This window comes from Leguminivora glycinivorella, chromosome 3 (assembly GCF_023078275.1).
Source record: "Leguminivora glycinivorella isolate SPB_JAAS2020 chromosome 3, LegGlyc_1.1, whole genome shotgun sequence".
In the NCBI taxonomy this organism is placed as follows: Eukaryota; Metazoa; Arthropoda; class Insecta; order Lepidoptera; family Tortricidae; genus Leguminivora; species Leguminivora glycinivorella.
Window position 1 is genome coordinate 1,893,355 of NC_062973.1, and position 21,025 is coordinate 1,914,379.

Genomic DNA, 21,025 nt, shown 5'->3' on the forward strand with positions numbered 1-21,025 from the left:
TTATAAAAGTTGGTCCGTGACTAAATACTTTATTTGGCAGTTATAGGTGTGATCAGAATTATAACATGCACCACAACTAGGGCATTCTTTACAGTGCGATGGCGATAAGTGTAGAAATCCGAGAGTCAGTCAGTTGATTATTTGAAATTTTAGTTTACAACTGATCGCCAAAGCAAATCTATGCTCTTTTGAAGTGCGGAGAAAATTGACAATCAATTGGTGGAAGTTTCCGTTTGTTGTAGACGTTGTAGTTAATCTTGATGAACATCTACCAAAACAATAAATATGTTTACATTGAAACAGAAAGATCAGTTAAAGATAGAAATTGACGATATTTTTAATTCAGGTCTAATGCTGGTGTACCTGTTTCTGTATTTTTAGTCAATCATCACCGTTTTTATTTACGAAAATTCTAGGGCTGTGCTGAAGGGTTAAATTATCACACCTCGTGCCTTATTAAAAAAAACTATAGAAACCGTATAAACTTAATATAATTGTAGCAGTTTATTTATTTATTTATTTAATCTTTATTGCACAAAAGAAAAATCTTACAGTACAAAAAGGCGGACTTAATGCTTTAAGGCATTCTCTACCAGTCAACCTCGAGGCTAAGCAGACAGACTGTGAGCAGTTCGCGCCATTCTGTTGCATTTGGTTCCCTGGCATTATCTTTTTACATGGCGACCGTGACAGGAGTCCCTACTCTTTGATTGCCAAATTTCTAGAGATCATACATCTCCAAACTCGAAGACCGGTTGTACCCACACCCGCCCGCCGCACACCGAACGTGCATTATGGGAAGGCGCGCTGCATACATCGTTATCACCTTTGGCGGCGCACTTGGGCGCGTGCGCGCCGCCGTCCCGCCTTACGGCCTTCAGGTGGCGCGAGATTAGCAAGATGGCCGCCGTGCGCGCGGCACCTGCGCGGGACGCCGACACTGGCACGCCGCGCCGCGACGCTCGCCGGGACGACCCGGAGTCCAGCGTGGCGCCCGTGCCGCCTGAGCGGGACGAGGCGCGGGATGACGCGCGGGTCGCGCTAAGAGTGCCCCCTGGAAATATTTTTTTAATTGAAAGAATACTATCGTACATCGTACACTATGGCCACTCCCTGCTTCTCGCTGAAAGTGCCGCTTTGCTAAAAGAACAACTCTTATTTCCCAATTCTGTAGTTCTTATGCCCACTGCTTACCATTCTTAACGATCCGTCTAGTAAGTACACATATTAGCCCCCTCAGGAGAGAAATATGAATAAACGTACCAGTATGTGTGTCATTCAGTGAGTACAGACACGGTGGCGTCAACCGCGCGTCAGCGAGATGTGCTGGATGGTACCGTGCCCGAGTGTACAGGTGTAGCACCATACAGAGCAGACCGCCCAGCACGAAGATGCCCGACGCTACGCCGAGCAGCGTCGGCATATCCGCTGTCAGCAGCACGAGGTCTGCAAAAAAATTGAAAAAGTTTTAAGTACTTAATTGTCAAAGTTGTCAAAGTTGATTGTCAGGGTGAAACTGTGCTCGTGTTATTTAGCATATGTCGGCCTTAAAACTGTGTAATTTCAAGTGAATACTATACCAAAGTGGTTGTGACTATTCGCGGAACTTCTGATAGTGTTATTTTTCCTTAAAACTAAGTACTTTTTACAAAAAACAGTGCAAAACATTACCACTTGACACAAATCTAAACTAAATTTATCAACCTACCCATAACATTTTTTATCAATAGTGTTGCCAGTGGAAAAGTTAAAAAAAACCCACAAAAATGGCTGGAAAAAGTACAGAAAAATGCACTAACTGCAAGAAAATACCAAATGAGAAGAAAACATCAGTCCTTTGTGATTCTTGCAAAAACTTGTTTTGTGGAGATTGTCATGGGCTATCACCAACTGAGGTCCGGGTGATTGAATTGAAAACTGTTTCTCGGGTTATGAACTTCTTCTGCCCCGAGTGTAGGTCTGTAATAGCTCAGTTACCAACGATTATGAAAAAGCTGGACATGCTTACTGATGAGGTTCATAAGCTTCGCATGCGGCAGAGCATGCTTGCAACAGAATCAGCAGTACGAGAAATAACAGAAAGGAATGAGAGGGCCAACAATGTCATTATATTTGATATCCCCGAGTCGATGAGTGAGCAAGCTGATGAAAGGAAAGAACATGACATGCAAGAGACTGTTAGTATAATAAGCAGTGTTTCCAGCAAAGTAAGTTGTACTGGCATGAGAGTGTTTCGCCTAGGCGCTAAATCCAGTGGCCGTGCGGCGCCGCGTCCGTTGAAGGTAGTCTTACGCAGTAAGAATGACGCGCTGGAGGTGCTTCGCAACAAAAAGAAATTGTCAAAACCCTCATCTGTCAAAGCTGACCTTACACCCCTTCAAAGGGAATATCTTCAACATTTGAGAGAAGAGCTTAATAAGCGCATCAGCGAGGGCGAAACAGGCATCACTATAAAATATGTTCGTGGCCACCCAACCATAGTGGAGGCTACACCGACAAAAAACCATTAGATCTAACAAACAACTGCCTTACAAGTGTTCAAGCCGCGGCCCTGAAAAATGACATTGGTGTCGCCGTTGGAAGACCATCTCTGCCAGCAATATTTACAGTCACCATACTTTACACAAACATCCAATCTGTTTCTCCTAAGATAGATCTCCTCACTGCAAAAGTTAATGTCCTCAAACCAACTATAATTGTGATCACAGAAGCCTGGCTCAAACCAAACATACCTGATTCCTTGATTAAGATTCCTGGCTACGACCTATATAGAGATGATCGAGTGGAAAAACGAAGTGGTGGAGTGGCTATATATGTTACTAAAACTGAACATGTCACGGCAAAATTAAACAGCAATTATAACACGAAACATACCTCATCTGAATGCCTCTTTTTGGATGTGGAAATTGGCAGTTGCAAATTCATATTATGTGGTGTGTACAGAGGTCACGACTCGTCGCTAGATCAAGACAACATATTGCTCGACAAAATGAGTGAGGCTTCAGAAATGAATTCAGTCATTATTATGGGAGACTTCAACTATGGTGGAGTGAAATGGCCTCTCGAAAACTCTGGTTATGTAACGCCAAAGGAAGATAACTTTATACAGTGGTACAAAAATGGTAACCTCTATCAACTAATAGACAAACCTACTAGATTTCGTCAAGGGAATCAGCCATCATACTTGGATCGTGTTCTGACAAGTGACGAGCTTTTAATAGCTAGCATTGATCATCAGGCACCAATTGGCAAAAGCGATCACGTCTGTTTGGAAGCTACCATTCAACTACAATTTAAAAAGCCTTGCATGAAAAGAGAACTTAGATACAACTATAAGAAAGCCGACTATGACAAAATTAATGAGCATTTAAAATTAACTCTACTTCAAAAGATTACTGGTGTGGTAAGCATCGAAGAACAATATAACATGTTCCTTACCGCGATGAATGAAGCTGTTTCCCAGTTTGTACCTCGAATAAAACCTAAACCAATTACTAATGATAAGCCATGGATTACCAAACAGATAAAGGACTTAATAAAACAAAAAGCAGCGCTTTGGGACAAGTATCAGTTAACTGGGTTGGAAAATTCTTACAAAGAATACCGGAAAATAAATAACAGAATAACAAATTGTATTAGAGTAGCCCGTATGAGTTATGAAACTAATTTACTAGCAACTGGGCCGAAAAAGTTTTATTCTTATATACGTCAGCAATTAAGTTCAAAGGTCAGTATACCCACGGTTCTAAACAATGGACAAGGAAACGCGGTAACCAGCGCGCCTGAAATAGCCGAAGCTTTCGCTGACCATTTTGCGAGTATCTACCAAGTAGAGCCACAGGGTCAATTGCCATGCCTAGAACAAACCTGTAGAATTAACGACTGTATTTCGGACATAACATTCTCGGCAGATAAAATTCAACGAGCAATCAAAGAAATGAAACACGACTCATCACCAGGCCCAGACGGCGTCCCTGTCATACTTTTGCAGAAATGTGACGCAGTTTCTAGTCCATTATCAATAATGATGCAGCTATCGTATGACAGTATCTTGCCGGAGCAATGGAAAACCGCTAACGTGACCCCGATTTTCAAGAAAGGAAGCAAGTTGGAGCCAGCAAATTATCGACCAATAAGCCTAACCAGTGTAGTTTGCAAGGTCATGGAAAAATTAATAGTGAAACACATTAGAGGATTCCTTACCCAGCACACTATTATAGGTGACCAACAACATGGCTTCTGCCCCCACCGCTCGACTGTGTCCAATTTACTATCCTGCCTTTCCTCATGGACAAATAGTTTCAATGTAAGGGAGCCTACCGACGTAATCTACTTAGATTATGAAAAAGCTTTCGATAAAGTCCCCACAACAAGACTTCTTTTTAAGCTGGAGCACCTGGGCATTAGAGGGAAGCTATTAAAGTGGATTGAGGCGTTTCTGCGTCATAGAACACTCAAAGTGAGAGTAGGTGATTCGATGTCATTGCAACGAGATATTCACAGCGGAGTTCCACAAGGTTCAGTGTTGGGCCCTGTTCTGTACATTATATACACTTTTGACTTGCCTCACTGCTTAAACTGCAGCATCAGTACTTTTGCAGATGACACTAAACTATTCGCCAACCCATTGCTTGACTTTGATTTGCTACAAGACGACCTGAACAAAGTATGGAACTGGTCAAAAAGATGGCTCATAAACCTTAACATTTCAAAATGTACTGTTCTGCACATAGGCAAAAATAACCCTCGTTATGTTTATAATTTAGACAATGCTCCCCTAAAAGCTGTCAAGACACAAACCGATCTGGGCGTCAAAATCACAGAGGATCTAAAATGGGAAGAACACATAACATCGATCGTTAAGAGAGCAAAGAGTCTCATCTACCTCATAAGAAAAGCTTTCGGGAATCTAACGCCAGATATGATGCTCAAAATTCACAAAACCTATGTTAGGCCTATATTGGAATACGCGTTTCAAGTGTGGAGCCCTTATTTTATCAAGGACATCGATTTGTTGGAGAAGGTTCAACGCAGCTTCACCAAAATACCGAAGAAACTTAAAAAAATGTCCTATGAGGAAAGATTGGAGTTCCTAAAGCTTACAAGCCTGAAGGAGCGTAGAGAGCGTGGAGACCTGATCGAGACATACAAAATACTAACCCAACATTATGACCTCAAAGATTTTCATAAAATGCTAGAACGTAATAACAACACCCGTCTGAGAGGTCATCAGTATAAACTGGTCTCTCGCAGGTCATACAACAATCCTCATAGACATTTCTTTAGTAATAGAGTGGTAAAAGCTTGGAATCAGCTCCCGGAGGATGTAATATCGGCCCAAAGTGTAAACGAATTCAAGAATAAGTTAGACAAGCACAGTGCTAATTCCACATAACACCTGAAACCTCTACCGACAACTGGATACAGGCTTTATCAGTTACTACAACTGCCTGCCTGCTTTACAAATAATAATAATAATAATAACCCCGCGGGGGCAGCTTGTGGCGAGCTGACGGTGAGTGGCGACACCGCGGACCCCTATTCCAGAGTGCACTTCCATCTAGCCCTCGCCTCTGCGCTTGCCTTAATCGGCCGGCCAGAGTGGATTCGCAAGAGCGGGACCTATGCTCCAGGTTGGAAGTGTAAAATGTCATAACGCCGGCGGCCTGCTGAACGGATCACCGGGATCTGGCTACCGCAGTCTCACCTCTCGACAACCTTTCAGCCACTCTTCAAGTGTTGCTCTGTTGTCGCACCATGCGTGCGGCCGTTTTGCAGGGCCCACTCAATGAGTTGGCGAGTCACCGCCTGTCTTTTACAATCTTGAGACTAGTTGTCATGGCAGGTGTCCGATAGTCTCCCCCCATAGACCATTATCCAGTCCATCCAACTTGCACAACAATAGCCTATGACCTTAGTTCCCATCGCAACACAAAAGTGCTGCACTGAAATAGTCTTTACACCTGGCGGGGACCATCTCCGGATGTATCATATTGTGCGCTCGGGGATGGTATCCGCCAGGTGTATCCCTTGCCTTTAGATTAAAGTGTCTAAAAGGGCCTCTGAGCTGTTGGCTTCGGCCCCACACATGCCTCCCAAAAGTCTGGGACCCCATGGTCCCGAGATATGGTAAGACATACAAATAATAATAATAATTGAACGCAAGTCCATCTGGATGATTCTCCGTCAAGATGTCACAGAATTTTGGAAGGAATTTACGTCATTAAGGTTCCCAAGCTTGATTAATTTGTCTGCCGAGAACCAGGAATGGCAGGAATTCCAAGATGATCAGCTTTTAGCAAGACAGTACCGGGAACCAGGAATTCTAGATTATCATACTGAATGATTACCTTCCGTGCAGAATATCCTCTGGGACGGTCGACTGTGTGTGGTACCTACTGTGGGAGCCAGGATCGCATTGGCAGAACGCATTATTGACCAGGATGCACGACGCGCGAGGGCCGAAGGCAGACCACTGCTCCAGGAAGAATCGTTGCTCACAATGCTCACCAAACATACCTACGATGTTTAACGATGTGTAGAAATACTTTTTTAGAAGTACCTTCAGTGCAGAATATTCTCTGCGTCGGCCGACTGTGTGTGGTGCTGTGGTAGCCAGGATCGCACTGACAGAAAGCGTTGTGGTTGACCTGGACGCATGACGCGTGTGGGTCGAAGGCGCGACACGTCTGCCGGTAGAAGCATTGCTCGCCGAGCTTTTTTGCTGGAATGAGAACATTTTTGGTTAGTAAGTACATGCTTTGGTACATCATCTTCCTTGCGTTATCTCGGCATTTACCGCGGCTCATGGGAGCCTGGGGTCCGCTGTGACAACTAATCCCAAGATTTGGCGTAGGCACTAGTTTTACGAAAGCGACTGCCATCTGAACTTCCAACGCATAGGGTAACTAGGCCTTATTGGAATTAGTCCGGTTTCCTCACGATGTTTTCCTTCACTGAAAAGCGACTGGCGAATATCAAATGACATTTCGCACATAAGTTCCGAAAAACTCATTGGTACGAATTGGGGTTGATCAACCGGGGTTTCCGTGGGACTTAATCAGTAGTAGATCTGTGTAAGAATGTCCTACTATGGTACTTATTTTATTCATGATGTTTATTTATATAAAACTTTAAAAAAAACTCGCGACGTAAAGTAACAAGAGAAAGTGCGAACGTGCGTTCCGTGAGAACGCACGCCACCCCTGAGTAGGCCGCGAACTCGCGGCCGCCACCAGGATGTACTTGTAGCGCGGCGATAGAATCGCGGAGTGAGCCGCCCCTGCTTCGGCTCTTATCGGGGTCGCATAAGTGCGAGCAAGATAGATATAAAACCCGAATCGTTAAGGGATGTCAGTGTGTCAATCGTACTGTACAAGCTGGCTGGCATTCGATTCAGCTGCACCAAGATTTGGATTACGTCTCCGATTTTGATAAAAATTGGTAGGCTGATAGAGTCCATGATTCTGAGCAAGATCCACTAGGTTTCCCAAATGTCCTAGGTAGTTTGTTCATACCACTGATAGTCATCTCTACTAGTGTCAAAATCGCTGCTAACTTAGGCTGGCACGACTCTTACGCCGTGTCTTGCGTGGGCGACGGTCATCGCATCGTCCACTTCCATATCGATAAGGTTTGATTTCGTATGCGTCGCATCTCCGTCGCGCGATCATCGCGCGACCGTCGCCCACGCAAGCGACGGCGTTAGTTTAGTAGGTACACAAGGTTACTTGTACCTTTAGCGCAGCCACGCGCGACGCCCAGGTTGACGGGGTGCTTGGGGTCGCACTGGCAGGAATTTGACGCCGGATCGCAAAACACGTGCAGGAGTGCCGGGTTGCACGTGAACTCGCAAGGCGAACCCAGGTACTTGCCCTTTTCTGAAACAAAAAAACAATCATTCTTACTAGTCAAATCAACTTCTTTTTAGGAACTGTCAAAACGATTTGCTAATAATTATGGAATTACTATGAAATACTGAGGACGCGCGGCCAGTTCACGGTCAATTCATCCATACTAATATTATAAATGGGAAAGTGTGTGTGTCTGTTTGTTTGTCGATCTTTCACAGACCCCCCCGACGCAAAAACGACGGGGTGTTATAAGTTTGACGTGTCTGTCTGTCTTCTGTCTGGACTGTCTGTCTGTCTGTGTGTGTCTGTCTATGGCATCGTAGCTACCGAACGGATGAACCGATTTAGATTTTAAAAAAAAGTTTGAATGCTGAGTTAGTCGGGAGTGTTCTTAGCCATGTTTCATGAAAACCACTGGTTGTGGTTCCACATCGGTTCTTTGTCGGGTTTTTTTTTTAATTTAAATTTTGTGGTTAGGTTAGTTTTAGTGACAAGATATCCGTGACCATCTTTATATTGTTTTCATCATTTACTAACATGTACTTGGTACTTGTTCCCTTACGTTCGGACTTAAGTCTTGTAAAGTAATTATTTATTAACGTCGATCGACTCCCCAAAACTTCCCATCGAACGCAATTTTATTTTAAATCATTCGCCAAACGGCCTTCATTAAAATCTCTTTGAGTGCCCATCCGGTTCCGGCAGATAAGGTTTCGGAAATTAAAAATGAATCAAATAACCGTTTAACAATTTCGCTGGCGATTTATTTTTATTTATGGCTACGAAATTTGGTTTTCTTTGTGATAATGATAAATAACTTCGGCTTGGCGCTTATTGTTTGAGAAAAATCTTGTTGAGACGAATTTCTTTGAACGGAAGGTGCGGTAAAATTGTTAAATGTTTTCCTGAAATCAAGTTCCTTAACATCAAAGTTAAATAAATTAATATATATATTTTTTAATAAATGGCTTCAGTCCCAATAATGATTGGGACTATTTCGCCAGTGTCAAGGTGATATGAGCTAATATTAATTTGTGATTTTGGTACAGTAAGTACGACAGTGTACGGTGAGTTAAGCACTTGTAAATTGATAGCTAGATTTTACAAGAGCACGTGGACTACCGGCCGTTGACGACAAAAAAGAGGCTAAACGCGTTTCGAGATTAATTCTTCATCAGCTTCTCACTACAACATTAGTTTACTGCATAATAAGCTATCGATATTACACTTTAAACAACACTGTTACACTGTAACACTCTTATTAGGCACTGAAGCTTTAGTAGTTTCATGTGTTCTGCCTACCCCTTTATGGGATACAGGCGTGATTGTATGTATGTATGTTAAACAACATTAATGAGCAAAGGAAAAAGAAATTATTCACGACACGAGACCGCTAAGCTAGCGCTCGAACCGGAAGTCCCAACAATGTTACTTATCAACCCAGAAATAGGCACAGAATTGTCAGTTTCAACTGTCAATGTTACTGTGGTGAAAAGCCCACTGGACGACACGGTCATTATCCACGAAATAACCTAACCACAAAATAAATTTTTTGAAAAAACCCCCGACCGCGACATAGTAGACCGCGCGATTTTCATGAAATGGCTAAGAACACTCCCGACTAACTCAGCTTTCAGACAAAAAAACTAAATCTAAATCTGTTCATCCGTTCGGGAGCTACGATGCCACAGACAGACACACACACGGACAGACAGACAAACAGACAGACAGACAGACAGACAGACAGACAGACGGACGGACGGACGGACGGACGGACGGACGGACGGACGGACGGACGGACGGACGGACGGACGGACGGACGGACGGACGGACGGACGGACGGACAGACGGACAGACGGACAGACAGACAGACAGACACGTCAAACTAACACCCCTTCGTGTTTTCGTCAGGGGTTAAAAACTTTTAAAAGCATCCCCACATTTTTTTTTTCAATTAGCAAAATGCATTGCGAGAAGTTACCGTCCTAACATCCAAACACCAAAGATTATAAATCAAAGTATCTTAAAAAAAAAAAAACCGTTACACACGCTTGAAACCGGTATAAAAGGCATTCTTCAATTTCCTGCAGCTGCAGCCTTGGGAGTTGCTCTAATGGCAGTCTTTGTTTCCATTTGTTGCGACTTTACCCGGCGTCCATTGTCGGGGCTTAGGCTTACCTACTGAGATACTGGGTGAGGGCTGGAAAAAATGTAAAGCGACTAGGCTGGCTTTTTTGACACGTTATGTTGATAATTCGTATTATGGTACGGTGCTCCGTGCTCCCACATTGGCTGGCTGGTTATCTTATCAAAGAGGATACAGCTTATAGAGGGTTACTGTCAAAGTAAAATGTGTAATCACAGTGCTTAGACTGCCATCTCTCGACACAGGCTTAAAACTTTTGAACATCAGTTTTGACAATTTGGCCCATATTCTTAGCTTGATATGTTTTAAAATGTCAAATATTAATATTAGCGCCATCTAGCTGAGCTTACCCCAAAGGTGTAACGCCATCTAGGCCACCGTACCTTTTTCTCTATGGTTCTGAGTTACGTTTTTTTCTTAGACTTTATCTGTCTATACGGAGTTATATATGTCTTTGGTTGATATAAACCGTGTAACTACGCGCCATGTTGCGGAATAACGTTGGAACTATTTTCTTCATACTTGCTTCATACTAAACAACTGTCAACGCATACATCAGAAGTGCTCTCTTGACAATAGTGATATGTTTCTGGTCGGGCTTTACAGAATATTATGCACCTAAAATCGCCGTCAATAGAAATTATCAATATTTTAGCACAATTTTGTTATTTTTCACCACACCAACTGTTAAAGGCTTACTTTGCTAAAACAGATAACAAAATTGCATTTTATTCACAAGAGTGCAAAGTAATTTCATACATATATTAACTTGATATTTTGAGGTGGCTGGTAGAATTTACCTATAAATAATCATTTTGAATAATAAATATTGAATAAATTGATAGATTTGACTTAATTCGATCTTTTATAATCAATATTTTGTTCGTTTTGGTGTGGTGAAAAATTTTGTGTTTCACTCGGCGGCAAAGTTTGTTTAACCTTCGTGCCTTGATACCCTCGCAACGCTCAAGATTCCACTTTTTGAATTGGAATTAAATTTCAATATTGGAATCTTTCGCTTGCTCGGGTATCAATATTGGCACGTGCGGTTAAACAACAACTTTGCCCCCTTGTAAAACAAATAACTATTAAAGGTTGAGGATCATAATATGAGATGAATTGATTAAATAACACATGGATTTAGCCAGTATCTGATGAGTTAGGATTAGCAATGCACGGACGAGAAGTTTCCAAAGTTGCAGAACTTTCTTCGTGACAATTTTCGGTAACTTCTGAGAATGTTCTCGAGAACGAGAATTTATCAGAATACTTAGTAACTTCGTTGTTTATACCATGATTTCGTCGGACTCAGCAAGTCAAGACGTACGCTGGTAGTGCGCTGGCTTCGTATGCCGATGTTCTCAGGTTCGATCCTGATAGCGATCTTTTTTATTTATTTATATTTTGACATGACCAAATCAAGATCAATCAATCAATCAAGAAATAATAGTTCGGTACCTAATTTAAAAAAAGTCAGGACCAAAACTGTGAAGTCTGAAAGTCGAAATGTTCCCTGAAGTATAGTGAGAATTTAAGCAACTTATTGGTAACTTATCACTTATCAACAAAATAGCTAACTGTAATAGACAATATAATAATAATAAATACTGAATAATAATAAATAAATAAATAAATAAATATTATAGGACATTCTTACACAGATTGACTGAGGCCCACAATAGGCTGAACATTATATGTATAATAACATATAGTTTTATATTATGCCCATTTAAACTTTATTTCGAGTATATTCTCTTGTTTAAACAATAAATTTCATGTTGCAGGAATGCTCTGCGAACATTCTCAAGAATGTTTCCGCTTTTTGGGAATGTTCTGCAATTTCTACATTACTAGTTAGGATGGAAATTAAAGACATTTTGACTACAAGGTTTGTTTACATTTGTTCACAAATTCTATTGACGGCGACTTTAAGGATTTGTCGAATATTGGTATCGGTAAGTAATGTACGAGGCACTTCATTAGGCCCTGTATTGAAATATCGAGTTTTCTCCAATTTTAAACCAAACCAAAACGAGCCTTGGGTTTAATCCACCAACCCAACAAGAAAAACCACAAAAACAAGAAAAAAGTGAATTAGGCACGTGCAAAACAAGAACATTCACGTAACGACTGAAACCTGAAACTCATGAATTCAAGACAAACTGAAATGAAAAATTCCTTGCATACATCTCCGAAGGTATGACAGTGTTGTCTTACACACCACAGAACCTAAAGGACTTAAGTTCGCTATAACAACATTGGACTTATGACCTTTTATACTGGAGAGATTCAACTTCAGAGCCTAAAGGGCTTAATTACGCTCAAATAATACTGGATTTAGGACCTTTTTAATTGAGAGACTCACGTTAATCTCAAGATCTCAGCTAGAAATTAATTACCCGTGTGTTTGCACAAATATGTGTTTTAAGAAAAAGTGTCAGGTTCGAATTTCTCTTGTAAGCAGGCTTTCATTTGAGCGAGTGACGAGTTCTTTGTTCGGGACTGAAAAAGGCTTGACGACGTGTGCATTAGGGCCATTAGGTGAGTAGGGTTGGCACGTGTCTTTTTGTTTTTATTTGCTGTCATATACAGCGCGTAAACCTAATAAGGGCGATAAATAAAACCAGGCATATAATTCAATATTGTTATCATTAATTAAGAGGTGTTTTTGAGTAACTCTTAATTTTCAGCCCATAATTAATTTTTGAAAAATTTCCCAGCAGCAATGTACTGTAAACGTGGTTGCGATGACAATCAATGACAACTGTCAACGAGCGTTTGACGCGAGTGTGTTTGCATTACGTTGCGGGCCTAATTAATTTGTATGGATAAAAAAATATTATCTAATTCCATTTTTTATGTCCTATACTCACCACCGTTAAGAGGTTCGCCCGTATTAGGTTTACACCCTGTATTTTAACTATAAAACTCCCGTGAGACTCATACATATTTTAAATATTTACACCCTGTATACTTACAGTGCAGTAGGCGTTTTTGCGTTGTCTGGTCCCATATAAAACGGCTTCGCTCGCGTTAACTTCGAAAAACTTGGAATGATCCATACAAACTTCCACCCCCCGATTTTAAGGAAGTGGGGGGGTTAGACAAAAGTAGCAATTGTCACTCTCCATCCCTTCAACTATATCCACTTAAAAAATCACGTCAATTCGTCGCTCCGTTTTGCCGTGAAAGACGAACAAACAAACAGACACACACACTTTCCCATTTATAATATTATTAGTATTAGTACTTATGGATATTTTGTTATAAAGTATATTACATGTATACATAATCTCACGCCTCTATTCCGAAACAGGGTAGGCAGAGCACATGAAACTACTCAAGTTAGCAAGTTACAGTGCCACTCTTGGCAACTAAGCGGCTGAAAGAAAACTAAATTGTGATGTTGTAGTGACAGGTTGCCTGCCTCTCGCCTACGCCACAACAGGCTACTTTCCTCCTAGTCAAATCAGCTTCTTTTTTAGAACTGTCAAATCGATTTTGAAGGACTTGCTAATATGAAATTGACTTCCGGTACGGGCGCCATCTTAGCGCTATTGTGTCGTGAATAATTTCTCCTTCTTTTGCTCATTAATGTTGTTTAAAGTGTAATACCGATAGCTTATTATGCAGTAAACTAATGTTATAGTGAGAAGCTGATGAAGAATTAATCTCGAAACGCGTTTTACCCCTTTTTTGTCGTCAACGGCCGATAGTCCACGTGCCCTTGTAAAATCTAGCTATCAATTTACAAGTGCCAACTACCGAACACTGTCGTACTTACCGTACCAAAATCTTAAAACAATTAGCTTATATCACCTTGACACTGGCAAAATAGTCCCACCAATGGGACTGTGGCCATTTAATTTTAAAAATCTAATCTAATATGAAATTAATATGAAATCGAATTGAGTGACGTCACGATCTACTGATTTACGTTACACATTTCTATTTGACTTATAAAATATAAATTGGAGTTAAAAATAACTTCTGTCCTTGTTTTTCTTGTAATTATCTGACGCGTTATTTCGTGCATGGTATAAAATATTTTGTTTAAAGTACAGTCAAGTTCCCTATACATTGTACATAATTATGATCCAAAATTGAATTATGGTAATAAATTATGGTTCGCTCTGGCACCAGGTGATAGCCCTTTTTTTTTGTTGGGGGAAAATGCATTCCGCATACCACCCGGGTGCGAGGGGTGACCCGAGTGGTTATGTGGGACTCCCGTCTAGGCTAATGAGGCCCACGGTATACCCACTAAAAACCCCCCATGCCGCCTCGCCGCCTTTATGGTGTGGTTATGGGAACAGCTTTCTTATTATCCACAACCACACCGGCGGTAGCCACCCACGAACGCCCGAAGGCCCTCCGCGCTTGGCGCGCCATACTTTGACGCGCCTTCCTCTTCGACTTCCGTCTTGTATAATATACACATATTATATGGTGGACCCCCCCGAGTCCGCCACAAGGAAGTCACGGGCGCCAGAAAATTCTCCGGTACCCGGCGACAGATTAGGTCTATGGTCCTGTCGCGCACCACAACTCGGCTGCAGAGGACAGGGAGAACGGCAGACCGTAACACCAGGTGATAGCCCTCGCTAACTTTACGTAACAGTTAGGGCTTAGGCACACGTTTGCAGGCCGTTTAGGTTTTTATTCAGACTTATGTCAATGGCTTGTTATCTAGTGAAACCCCTTTAGGAAGGTACTGTCTAACGCCGTGGCTTGCGTGGGCGACGGTCGCGCGATGGTCGCGCGACGGCGATGCGACGCATACGAAATCAAACCTTATCGATATGGAAGTATATGACGCGACGGCGACGGTCGCGCGACGGTCGCGCGACCGTCGCCCACGCAAGACACGGCGTAAGTAAAACCTTAGGGAGACTTATGTTCCTAAAGAGATTGGTAGTAATACTATTAATACTGACATTTTATGGTATTGTATACACTGTTTTTTTTTGTTTTCCGTTAAATTCGACACGTCGTTAGGTTCATTATCAGGAACCACCCTGTATATCATTTTAGTTAAATTCACAAAAAAAAAACCGGCCAAGTGCGAGTCGGACTCGCGCACCGAGGGTTCCGTACAAACCTGCATTTGATATGAATTTCAACTTGATAGCTCTACGCGTTCATGAGGAAAAAGTAATAAGTTTATATTTATTAAAAAATATATATTTTGTAATGTAACTAAAAATTTAAGGTTTTCGGAATTTTTCCTTTATGTGTGCTATAAAACGTTGCTTCATGCCAAATTTCAAGATTCTAGGTCGACTGGAAGTACCCTTTAGGTTTTGATTCCCTTGCGAGTACTTGCGAGTTTCAAAATATGCAGCTTAAATTGCTGTTTCTTTTGATTGCGTTGACATAGAAGTTTGATTTTGTTACAGCTTAAAGGTATTATAGACCTGAGTATTTGGTATGAATTTCAATTTAATACCTCTACGCGTTTATGAGGAAATGGGTAGTAAGGTTAAAATTATTAAAAAAAAATATATTATGTGATGTAACTAAAAATTTATGGTTTTCGTAATTTTTCCTTTATCTATGCTATAAGACGTTGCTTCGTACCAAATTTCAAGATTCTGAGTTCACGGGAAGCACGTGTAGGTTTTGATTCCCTTGCAAGTGTCGAAAATTTGCGGCATAAACGGCTGAATCTTTTGATTGCGTTGGCTTAGAAGTTTGATTTTTTCACAGCTTCAAGGGACAGTAGACCTGAGTAATTGATATAAATTTCAGCTTCATACCTCCACGCGTTCCTGAGAAAAAGGGTCTTGACAGACGGACGGACGGACAGACGGACAACAAAGTGATCCTATAAGGGTTCCGTTTTTTCCTTTTGAGGTACGGAACCCTAAAAATTATCATTTCCATACATACATAATAATAGTTATTTGTTTTACAAGGGGGCAAAGTAGTTGTTTAACCGCACGTGCCAATATTGATACCCGAGCAAGCGAAAGATTCCAATATTGAACCATAGTTGTTATGAAATTCCGCCACATATATTTAGTCAGGGGTCAGATGGTGATTTTTCGAAGCTATCAAAATTCAGTTTTGTAAGGGCCGAAGTTTAGCGATATCTCCCAAAAACGGTCGAGTTTTAAGAAACTACTCCCCAATATTATTTGAAATACAAGAATATTTAGGTATTTAGTTTAACATGCCACTAAATCCCCTGTCACAACTTTGTAAACAGAAATGCCGAAAAGTTGTACAAGCAATCCATTTCACAGACGCAGCGATACATCAACAACTGTGTAATAAATAACAGAATATTTACATAACAAGCTATGTAATGTACATAAAAATGTTTTAAATGGCTGTATTTCAAAATTGTTGCACTATGCGCACGAATGGGCAGCGGTCGGGAGGGTTTATTTTGATTTTTTTTAATGAAATAGGCAGCAAACTAGCGGACGAGCCGCCTGATGGGAAGCAGTCATCGCTGCCCATGGACCTAAGCAACGTCAGGGAAGCCACTTACGCTTTGCCGACCTTTGGGAATTCTAAATACAGACTAGGCTTGTGTCGTTCACGAACTATGAACTGTTAGGAATAAAATCCCATCAATGACCGAAATGAACTGAATCTTTCCAGGCTCTGAGATTCGGTCTTTGCTCATTTAGTTCAGTGTAGGATCGGCGAGCGCGAGCGGTTTGGATCGAGAACGAGTGTGTGACTGCGCCGACCGAGAGCGAGAGGTAATTAGCAGAGCAACAAAAAAACGTCAAGTTTTCATATTAAACTTCGGTTACTTACAACCTTTGGGCCCGGAATGTTACTATCTGTGGACTATTCGTATCATTTTGACACTATTTGGTCCCATTCGTTCTGATCTTTCCGACCGCAGTGGTCGCTGGTCTGGCTGAACTAAATGAGCAAAAGACCTAAAAGAGCGAACTAGTTCGTGGGAGCGATTGAACGAGATCGGAGCGCTCCGATCAACGAACGAAACGGCACAAGCCTACTGCTTCTTGAAGAACCCCATATCATAGCGCAAGGGAAACACCTCAGATGGTAGCATATTCCACAGCTTGCACGTTCTGGGCAAAAACTAGCGATTTATTAAACAGTGGAAATCTCTTGAGACCGAAATAGTCCGGTAATTCCATAGATAACTTACTCGTACACGTGGTTTTCAGCTAGCATGAATAGGTATGTGATAGTCTGTTGAAGACCACGCTTTAGTTCGAACACTAATACCTACATGAAACTAAAACGTATGAACTAAAAATAACAACAAAGATATTGTATAACAGACACAAAATACCTACATAGATACTGACTACCTAATACCTATACTTACTGTTATTGTTTGCGCCTTAATTCAACTTAACTTGTTTACATATTACGGCCTTCTTGTCAGGTGTTGTCAATAAAGAAAAGAAATGACATTGTCAGTGTCACGACTAGAAAGAAACTCATATCGTATAATACATGTGTTGCGAAGATTAACTCATTCATATAATTAAAGGGGATCTCCAAACTAAATAAGATACATTAATACAACTAAACCAAAACCTAAATATCAGTGAGTACACTCGCCAAGAAGGGAACCAGTGCACCTAAATATTTGGTAAGTTATTCTGCAGCCCCAGTTATTGTTTATGGTTTTTACATATACGTAGGTACAAAATGGTGTATAAGTAGCTTATAACCTCGTCGGCAGGCTGGCTATCAAGATTACCAAGTAGGTTAAAGTGGCCGACAAACACACTTAGCTCTGACGGAGCTCACATGACTAACACAGCCATCAACTCCAAGACTTAGAGAGTCTCAACACTGATTCGAATCTCTTTGTCACATTTACTACTTCCAATTCCCAAGCGCCTATGTTAAAAAACATAGCAACTTTATTTTATAATATCCTTACAACAGATATTTATATCCATCCATCAGATATAAGGGCTCTTTGATTTGATTTTCCAAAGCGACTACTTATAAAATTATATCAAACAGCTTTTCCAGAATTCACAAAAGACTGATTCGATCTACTGTGTCGCAATAAAGTTTTTCCCGAACACATACTCAAAACAATATAGCAATCAGTTTCCCCAGCAGCAAGTATCATTACGCAGGTAAAGACCCATACATGGGTTCGCAATCAGATCAGCTTGATCTAACACCAAAAATACGAGATCGATAACTTAGCCGCATTTCCTTCTACATAAGTCCTACAATCTAAGCGCCTATGTAAAATATTACAGCAATAACTGATTCCTACACTTTGCTAGCATAATTAAGTAGGCGCTAGAAAATAAAAACGTAAAGTTCGAAACGCAATAACAGTAGTGTGCCAAGGCCCGGCGGCTGGCGGCTGGCCAAGCTGCAGATGTCACACCGCTAATGCCCGCCGAGTTTTATTGTGAAAGTGTGATGTGAGCTTTAAAGACCGCATATTGTTCGCTTTATGAGGGTTTTATTTAAGCTTACATAATCATGTTTTTAGGACAAGGCTTGTTTTGCGGACTTCTTTTTAATGACGCTGGCCAGTTCGTTTTTGCAGTATTTTGGTAGGCTTAAGTTGGCGTGACAGGGGCAAAGAATGGCATCTTGTTTATACGGTGTGCAAAACTAGCTGGAGTTGGTACCTTTATGTAAGGTTAAGACAATACAAAATTTAAATTTTGAAAACAGTTTCTATCAAATATGGCAAAAAACACTTTTTTCTTTAGAAGTTTGGTAATAAAGTATATTTTTTATGTGCTTTCCCAAAAATCTGTGACCGCCGATCTTTATTCATTTGAAACCAACGGAAGATCTTCAAGACGGTTTTCGCGTACGGATCTATTGATAGACTTTACACGTGTTTCATCAATAAGTCCTTGATTACCATTAATTGAACCGAAATATCACAAAGCAGTCTCAGTCCTTGAGAAACTCAAACAGCTATCGAATAAAGGTTGACCCTCCGGGTCCGCATTTAAGGCTTGCAAGTTTCGGTCTTTGAGAACTTTCCTGTTTTAACTTCGTAAAAAAGCTTTGGATAAGTTAAGAGAGCCATTTTCGAAAACTGCTCATTCGTTTTTCCTTTACAGTTGTCAGCGGAGCGACTAATGAACACACCTTTGTTTTCAAAGCCCTAACGCCTTTGCACAGTTAATGCACGTTCGAATATTTTATACTAGTTTTTGTCGTCTAGTTTATGTGCGTTAAATTCGAAAATTGCGGAATGCTCCTTAAATAACTTCCACCACCCATTTTTGGGGAAGTGAGGGGTTAGAAAGAGACAAAAAGTAGCCTATGTCACTCTCCATCTCTTCAACTGCCTCCACTAAAAAAATCACGTCTATTCGTCGCTCCGTTTTGCCGTGAAAGACGGACAAACAAACAGACACACACACTTTCTAATTTATAATATTAGTAGGTATGGATTATAACACCTCCTTCACCCCGGTTTATATCATGGCAACTATACGTAGGTATAGCAAAAGCGTATGAATATTGGTGAAAAATATGAACCCAACTTTGGTATAGTATTTATGTCAGCCACAGCTTACCCAATCTTAACATCCATTATAGAAAACAGAGTTTATTTTCGCGTTATGAATCTAATATTAAACTTTTACTACAGGTTGTAAATTAACTTAGCTGTTAATGTAATTTATTTCCATTCATAATGTACTTCATTAAATAAATAGATGTATGTTTTATAAGATACTTTACTGAATCTATTTCAAGCTATGAAAGGACCTTTCTTTGACAAAACTCGGCGACAGCAAATTATAATTAAAGTTTCATTTATATTTTGTTAATTAGGTACCTCAAAAGCAGGGACTCAGAGACAGACGGGCCGAGGACAATTTATAATTTTTGGGGTTAACAAAAGCCCCTGCCTTGTTCAAATACTACTCTTCCTAATTACGCCGAGATTGCTCGTGCATTTTGAACAGGCGCTAATTTTAATCCAACTTTTCCTACTTTTTATTTACAATGGTAATGAATGCAGATTTAAATCTGATGTCGACAGTTTTAGTTAGTTTGTTAGGCAGTTATTAATTAGAAATACTAATACCGTGCCTAAAAATATAAAATATTGAAATATTTTATTCAGATTCTATACTCGGCAGCGGCAAATTTGACGACCGGTCTGGCTCAGTGGGTAGTGACCCTGCCTGCTAAGCCGCGGTCCTGGGTTCGAATCCCGGTAAGGGCATTTATTTGTGTGATGAGCACAGATATTTGTTCCTGAGTCATGGATGTTTTATATGTATATAAGTATGTATTGATCTATTTAAGTATGTATATCGTCGCTTAGCACCCATAGTACAAGCTTTGCTTAGTTTGGGGCTAAGTTGATCTGTGTAAGGTGTCACCAATATTTATTTATTTATTATTATTTTAAATAAAAGTACCGTACTGTCACTTAAAGGAGGGCAAAGCTAATTAGCCCGGGCGCTAAACCCTTAAAATAAGTCCCTGAGCTTTTGTGCATAGACCATAGAAAAATGGCCCTTAACCTACCTCTAGTTTATCGAAATTCGTTCTTTTGGTGAGCTATAAACATCTTCATATGTGAGTGTGCACGGGAAAACATCCCACTTTGTCGATTGCTATAAGGCCGCTTTGTCAGTTTATTCATGTAAAGATATAAGTAAACCTCGCCTTAATGGTAACCGACAAAGTGAGACGTTTTACTAAACACACTCACATAGATATATGATTACAAGTCTCATACCCATCTTACATAGTTCAAAATAATTTAGACTGGTGTTTATCTAAGCGCACATTTATGTAATACAGCAAGAGTTCGTCATTAATGTTAATTGTGTCAACGCTACAATTTATGCATATCTATTTAAGTGATGGCGTGAACAGACTTTCATATCCAACAAGCCGAACCAGAATTACATCGTTTAGTCGAAAGGATCGTCCCGTTTAAACAAGTCATTTGTCTATTCAACGTATTCAGGCCGACACGCAAAACTTTACATTTTATTTGAACGAGGGCGAGCGATCACGCAATCTTGTGATTCGCCTAAATTGTGAACTGTCGCTTTCTGTATAGACT

At 40.7% G+C, this 21,025-nt stretch overlaps 1 protein-coding gene across 1 annotated transcript in view; it reads right to left on the bottom strand.

The window, feature by feature from the left end:
- The window catches only part of LOC125224982, a 43,799-nt gene that overhangs the window by 3,515 nt on the left and 19,259 nt on the right, over nt 1–21,025 (bottom strand). Inside the window, exons 2-5 of the mRNA XM_048128498.1 lie at nt 7,737–7,880; nt 6,563–6,724; nt 1,264–1,446; nt 816–1,054 (exon numbers count right to left, since the gene is read on the bottom strand). Of these exons, the coding sequence (XP_047984455.1) occupies nt 816–1,054; nt 1,264–1,446; nt 6,563–6,724; nt 7,737–7,880 (728 nt within the window). The remainder of the gene's footprint in view (nt 1–815; nt 1,055–1,263; nt 1,447–6,562; nt 6,725–7,736; nt 7,881–21,025) is intronic.